This window comes from Crocuta crocuta, unplaced genomic scaffold (assembly GCF_008692635.1).
Source record: "Crocuta crocuta isolate KB4526 unplaced genomic scaffold, BGI_CrCroc_1.0 scaffold115, whole genome shotgun sequence".
Lineage (NCBI taxonomy): Eukaryota > Metazoa > Chordata > Mammalia > Carnivora > Hyaenidae > Crocuta > Crocuta crocuta.
Window position 1 is genome coordinate 7,081,370 of NW_027530575.1, and position 6,388 is coordinate 7,087,757.

Genomic DNA, 6,388 nt, shown 5'->3' on the forward strand with positions numbered 1-6,388 from the left:
GGGGGGGGGGGGGCAAGGGGCAGGACAAAGTAAGGAGCTAGGGTCTGTCGAGGCTGAGGTAGAGGCAGGAGTGCAGGACAAGGCTAGGGGCATAACTCCAGCTGATGATGGGGCAGGGATAAGTGGGCAGCAATGGCGTAGCTCTCCCAGGCACTGCTAGGGCAGAGGGTGGAGGAACTGGCGGATCTTCCACACATAGTCTTGTTGGGAGGCAGGGTTCTCACCTTTGACTTTGGAAGAGCTGGTCTCCAAGGGCTTCTAGGAAACAGGGACGTGAGGGCAGTAGAAATTCATCTCTGTGCTTCTCCTTGCTCACCCAATCCATAGTGTGTGGGGGCTGGGCATGAGTCACCTGCGCTGAGTGCTGGGTGCCCCAGACCCCGGATGCAGGGAAATCTGCCCCTCCGCACATGCGCCCACCACCGCCCAGCCCCCATTGGCCCACACATGGTCAGAAGTATACTTGTGCGGCTTGTCCCCTGCTTGCACATGCCTGGGGGCTGCCCCTGACAGCACGTGCCTGCAGAACCCCATCCCTGGCTTGGGCTCAGGCAACGGCCCTCCTCCTTAAGGGCAAACAACATAGACCACGTCTGTGGGGAGCTCCAGTGGCCCCGAAGCACAACCACACACGATCGTCGAAACACAACTACAGCCGCACAACTACAGCCGCACAAGCTCAGACACAGCCACATACGCCAGGTGGTAAGACCCAGGGCATCCACTTACAATCCATCCCAGACACACAACCACAACCGAAGACACACAGGCAGTCATACCCAGAAACAATCACAGACAAGACTCCCCAAAGAGATAATCATGCACCCATTCCATTCATCCCTTCATCCGTGCATTGAAGACATTTTTCGCGTGGGCGGGCTGAGCACCGGGTGCTGTTCAAGGTGCTGAAGATACATATCGTGAGGAGGACCGGGCCTCCCCGGCCTCCAAAGCCCCGCCCAAGCCCTAGAGCAGTAGACCGTGGTGTGGCCAGGAGGGGTTTCCCGGGTGGGGGTGACCTTAGTGATGGTATGAGGCTTCTTCAGGTCGTGGTCATTACACTGCTCCTGTGAGTCTGGGTTCTGGATGAGGGGAGACCCATACAATCGAGGCCCTGAGTCCCTCCCAGGCCTCCAGTCTAGACTCCGCACTGTGTTCTCAGAAGCAATTGGCTCCAAGGTCTCCGGCTCTGGGGTCCTGGTCCAGTGAATCGTATAGTCCAAGGTCTTGTCTGAGGAAGAGTCTGAACNTGACCCGGAGCACTCCAGCCCCTCCCAGCTCCCCAGCCCCCGGGAAGCACCTCAACACACCCCAGTACTTGTCACACTTCCCGTTAGCAGGCAAATACACGTTGGAGGGCAAGGGAGATGAGCAGTCGCAGGGCAGAGAGTGGTCAGGGTCCTGGGGTAGGCCAGCCAGAAGGGGGTCGCTTCAACAAGGGGGGGACAGGGGGCTGCACTGAGACCAGCCCCCATGTCCTGACACTCCCAGGCCTTCCCTAATACCCCAGAGCGGCCTCAGCCCTGAACACAAGGCCTCCCAGTTATGGCAGGAGCAGAAGCTGGATGAAAGAGAATCCCAGCCCCTGGCATTGGGCTGGGTAGTGAGAAGGATCCAGAAGACCCCCACAGAAGAAAGTGAGGCCTCAGAAGAGCCTAAAAGCAAAAAAGGATCTTAGCGTTGGGAACTAAAGGAAGGGCATTCCCGGCACGGAAGAGCATGTTGCAAAATCTTGGAGGTGTGGAAGCACGTGCTCTGTGCTGGTACATTCAGGATGGCTGAAGGTAGGGTCCAAGAGGAAGCGGTAGGTTAGCAAGGCAGCTCAAGCAAGGCATTGAAAGCCAAGCAGAGGAGTTTAAGAACACCACTCTGGGTCTCACATTCATGCCCCCTGTTCAACAGTCCAGTGTTGTTAGGGCTGCTGCCGATGGAGACCTGGGGGAGGTCGGCCTGGGGAAACTTCCAGGTGAAGGGCATGCTGTCCTGAGTCACATTCAGCCAGAAAGCCCACACTCTAAGGCTTTCCCTTCTGCCCTTGCTGGGCTGGCTGGTGCCCTTCCTCTGGCCCCAGTCCTCCGAAAATACTCCTATATGCCCTTCAAAACTCTACTCAACATTTGCTTTGTAAAATCTTCCTTAATCATTTTTTTTAAAGCTCATATTTTCTGAGCACCTCACTGAGGGCTTGGCACCACCATAAGCACTCACTGGGTCTTCATACCCATTTAGGAGCTTTTCTTCTGCCCGAAATGTTCTAGGCTACCCCTTCAAGAATCACTGTCTCGGGAGGTCCCACTTCCAGAGGCCATACAGCATGATGATTAAGCGAGGAGACTCTGCGGCTGGGTGCCCTGGGTTCGAATCCTAGCTCTGCCCCTTCCTGGCTGTGCGATGTTAGAGACATCTACACATAGAGACTCTCCATGCCTCAACGTCCGCAACTATAAAAATGCGTGTCATACTATATCCACCTTATTGGGTTGTTGCGATTAAGTAAATTAATCTATGCCAGTGCCTGACCTACAGTTAGTGGGAAACTCCTCGAACGTCACGCTGAGAACCTGGGAAACCATAGGAGCCCTGGGTGGCTTGAAGGGAAAGAGGAAAGTTGATTTCTGAATGCCAACTACAGGCAGGTCCCCCAATCGAGCCCTCCTCCCTTCCCCATAACCTTCCTCCAACCACTCCCACATTAGCGGTTTCTCGGGCTGTCCCCGGGAGAATTCTTAAGGGGGCGGGGTCATTAGCCTGAGCCCCGCCCCCCGGGCCGAGAATCGCGCCCGCCGGGCTCTCTACCCCCTTTCACCCCCCACCTACTACATACCACCTGCTCATGCTCTCCCCTCAGGGACCGCAAAGCCTGTCCCCAGCTGTGACGCTGAAATTTGATCCCGTGGGGACACCATCGTATTAAAACGCGCAAAGCCTAAAGGCAGAGTCACAGAGAGGGGTGTGGCTGACATTTTAGCTCCGCCCCCGTCGATGCAGCCAAAGGCCTCATTGGCGCCTTCCTGCTTCCGCCGATCTTAGGAGCCGCGGTGTAATTGGGTAAAAGCTATCGAGGGGGCGGGATTCCAGGCTGGTTTCCGCTAACCGATTTGTCCATATCTAAGAGGGTGGTACGCGAGGCGGCAGATCTAAGATCCAATTGGCTTCGGGCTTCGCTGGGAGGCGGGATGAATTCTTGAGAGGGGGCTGAGGAGGTCTGCGGGCCACCTGGGAGCGCGGGAGCGAGGTAGCAAGCCCAGCCCCCCTGGCCTACAAGATCTGGCCTGGGTGCCTCCATTCTCGGACTCCTGGATGTTGCGGGCTGAGGTCTGGGTACAGTGGTAGGGTCGGTGTCCTCGGGATGAGATTTGAGGTTTCCCAGGACTAGACGGGATCTCCGGGGGCTGCTATAGGCATCTTCGTAGTGGTATCTGGGATCCTGAGTCGAGAGCAGGAGTCAGAATTCGGTCCCTGAGCTGATTTGGGGGGAATCACTAGGAAGACCTCCGAATACTCAGGGCTGTGAGTTTGTGCTGCGGGGCCTAACTGAAAATTTCGGCTTTTCGGACCAGGCGTGGTTGCTGGGGTCCAGAGAGCCTGAGATCTTGAGGGCTGACATTTGGAGAGATGGGGTTGGTGGTTGTCACAGAACTGTTCTGGGTCTTCCCCTCCCCCCATTCCCGGGCTGGTATCCCATGATCTCTGCTGGGTTGGCCGTGACCCTGGCCTTGAGCAGGCTCACAGGCTGAAGACCAAGGGGCAAAGATAAAACTCTGAGCTACCCAGTGCCTCTTTCCCAGGCCTGCAAGATGGAGGAAGGTGGGAATCCAGGAAGCCTGACCAAGATGGTCCATCTACTGGTCTTGTCAGGGGCCTGGGGCATGCAAATGTGGGTGACCTTCGTCTCAGGTAGGGACCCTCCATCTGGACATCATGGGTGCGGGGGGTGGAGACAGGAATGAGAGGGGGGACCTGGAAATGTCCTAACAGGCGTGTGGTCCCTTGCGCCCCACAGGCTTCCTGCTTTTCCGAAGCCTTCCCCGACATACCTTCGGCCTTGTGCAGAGCAAACTATTCCCTTTCTACTTTCACATCTCCATGGGCTGTGCCTTCATCAACCTCTGCATCTTGGCTCTACAACATGCCTGGGCTCAGCTCACATTCTGGGAAGCCAGCCAGGTATGCGGGCTTGGGCTCCACTGCCCTCTGGTCATTCGTTCCCAGGACCCCACTGAGAACCCATGGCCACACCTCTGTGAGAATTAAAAACAAAAACAAAAAACAAGCAACTGCACCTTCCTGGTGGGCACTAAGCTGGGCTCTGGATACCCTTGAGCAGTGCGCAGCCTGCACAACCACCCCTAGTAGCCCGGTCTATCCCCCAGTGTCTCTCTGCTGGCTGCTGCTCCCTCTCTTTCCCCTGGCTAGGCCTGCTGCCAAGTTGTGGTGACTCAGCTGGGTTAGGGCACTGACCCCAGCTCATTGTTTAAAAACCAGCCCGACTGGGAATTTACGGTTCCCCACTCCCATCCACACTTTCTCTCAGCCACAAGGCAGGGGACCATCTCTGCATCTCATATTTCTCTATCCTGCCCTCCCCCTGCCCCCATTATGTTCCGCAGATGTGGGCAGGTGAGGCTTGACAAAGGTTCTGAGAATAATCCCATTGAGACAGGATAGGACTATATGTAACTAGAACTTAACAGAACTTTCTCTTCACTCCCTGTGGACCCAGTCTCGGCTTCTGGAGTCTGAGTGGGGCTCACAGAGGAGATGGACCCCATCTTAGGCTCTCTTTTGGGGAGGAGGATTATGGTGCTCCGTCTCAGTTTGGGAAAGAGAGGTTCTGCCCTGAGATGCCCCCGGTTTTGGGGAATAGGAGGGGAGGAGACAAAGCTGTGTTGTGGAAACTTCCAGTCTGAGTATGCGAGGAGGAGAGGCGGCTCAGGAGGTTTTGGGGGGAAGAGAGGGCACAGTGATGGAGGCTGGCGTTAGGAGCTGCTGGATTCGGGGAATGAGAGCTGGATGGAGCTCTGTTCCGGGCCTCTAGACTGGGTTTGGGGAAGAAGAGGGAGGCCTAACTTTGACCTAGTGAGGTCTCCCATCCCCCTCCGGGCTTTTGAGGGTGCAGGAGGACCCTCTCTAGGACACCTCCTGCCTCCCGGGCACACCCCACCTTTTCCTTCCACCCCCTCCTACAGCTCTGCCTGCTGTTTCTGAGCCTCGTGCTGTCCACCATCAACGCCCGCTGGCTAGAGCCCCGCACCACTGCCGCCATGTGGGCCCTGCACGCCGTGGAGAAGGAGCGGGGCCTGGGCGGGGAGGTGCCCGGCAGCCACCAGGGCCCGGACCCGTACCGCCAGCTGCGGGGACAGGACCCCAAGTACGGGGCCCTCCGCCAGATCTTCTTCCGCTACCACGGCCTGTCCTCCCTCTGCAATCTGGGCTGCCTCTTGAGCAACGGGCTGTGCCTTGCGGGCCTTGCCCTGAGCCTCAGGAGCCTCTAGCCCTGCGGGGGACCCCAAGGTCAAATAAACACGTCTTTGGAAATGGGTGCTGTCCTTTTTCTCCAACTGGAAAGCAGGCAGAGGTGTCGGCCAAGGGAGAGCCAAGGGCCTTCGCTACCAGGTTCCCACGGCCTGGTGGTTTGGAATGTTAGCTATCACGGCCCCTGAGCTCTCATCGCGACCATGACCAGTGTGCGGGAGAAGCACGTGTTGGATGTTGAGTGCCCTGGAGATTTGGGGACGGCTTGTCACTGATCCTACGCCGGCCCTTTCCGAGGCACAGGCACGCACGCACGTGGCAGCCCTGGGAGGGAGTTGCTGTTCCCGGGAAGCAACGGGAACAGGGAAGTGGCTTCAGGTGCAGTTGCTGGGGTACGAGCCCCAGCGAAGCCTGCAGATCCTCTCATGGCTTGAAGAAAACACTGGGGCCTCAGCGGGGCCTGGATGCCAACTTTCTTCACTGTGTGGCCTCCTGCAAGGGGCTGCCTGGCTCCGAGCTCCATTTCTTTCGCTGTAAAAGGCTTCATTCTAAGGGCCCGGAAGCGTATTTCGCAGGGACCCAGCCCGCTGGAGGGTCAGGCACTGCTCTTCACAAACACTGACACAGATCCGAGCCCTCACACAGCGCTGTGAGGCAGGGACTCTCGTTCCGGACCCCGGGACGGATGGGGAAACAGGCCCGCGAGGTTGAGGAATGCGTCCCAAGTGAAACAGAACTAGAAATTGATGGAGCAGGGATTTGAACCTGACTCCAGATCCTACGGTCTTCACCTCTGGCACGTAGTAGGAGCTCTACGTACAGTTAGGAAGAATGAAAAGTTTATTGGTGACGGGAGGGCTCTAGACTGCTTCTAGCTCAGGGCGGCTTCCAGCCCCTGCTTCCCGACGCCTCT

At 57.3% G+C, this 6,388-nt stretch overlaps 2 protein-coding genes across 10 annotated transcripts in view; one reads left to right on the plus strand and one right to left on the minus strand.

The window, feature by feature from the left end:
• CCDC159 (coiled-coil domain containing 159) overlaps positions 1 to 2,903 on the minus strand; it is a 6,241-nt gene extending 3,338 nt beyond the window's left edge. For 3 of the 4 annotated variants that reach the window (XM_077768012.1, XM_077768008.1, XM_077768011.1), the window contains exons 1-4: positions 2,825 to 2,903; positions 1,311 to 1,429; positions 1,020 to 1,243; positions 225 to 258 (exon numbers count right to left, since the gene is read on the minus strand). In XM_077768012.1, the coding sequence (XP_077624138.1) occupies positions 225 to 258; positions 1,020 to 1,243; positions 1,311 to 1,429; positions 2,825 to 2,835 (388 nt within the window). In that variant the 5' untranslated portion in view covers positions 2,836 to 2,903. The remainder of the gene's footprint in view (positions 1 to 224; positions 259 to 1,019; positions 1,244 to 1,310; positions 1,430 to 2,824) is intronic. The other variant, XM_077768009.1, reaches the window with a different exon arrangement.
• Positions 2,904 to 2,974: 71 nt separating this feature from the next.
• Positions 2,975 to 5,538, plus strand: TMEM205 (transmembrane protein 205). 6 transcript variants are annotated; one of them, XM_077768015.1, is made up of 4 exons: positions 2,975 to 3,048; positions 3,789 to 3,897; positions 4,004 to 4,167; positions 5,190 to 5,538. In XM_077768015.1, the coding sequence occupies exons 2-4, from the start codon at positions 3,798 to 3,800 to the stop codon at positions 5,493 to 5,495; spliced, it is 570 nt and encodes a 189-aa protein (XP_077624141.1). In that variant the 5' UTR covers positions 2,975 to 3,048; positions 3,789 to 3,797; the 3' UTR covers positions 5,496 to 5,538. The 6 variants fall into 6 exon arrangements, with proteins under 6 accessions (XP_077624141.1, XP_077624140.1, XP_077624139.1 ...); XM_077768014.1 differs by lacking the exon at positions 2,975 to 3,048 and adding an exon at positions 3,082 to 3,235; XM_077768013.1 differs by lacking the exon at positions 2,975 to 3,048 and adding an exon at positions 3,242 to 3,321.
• The last annotated feature ends 850 nt before the right edge of the window (positions 5,539 to 6,388 follow it).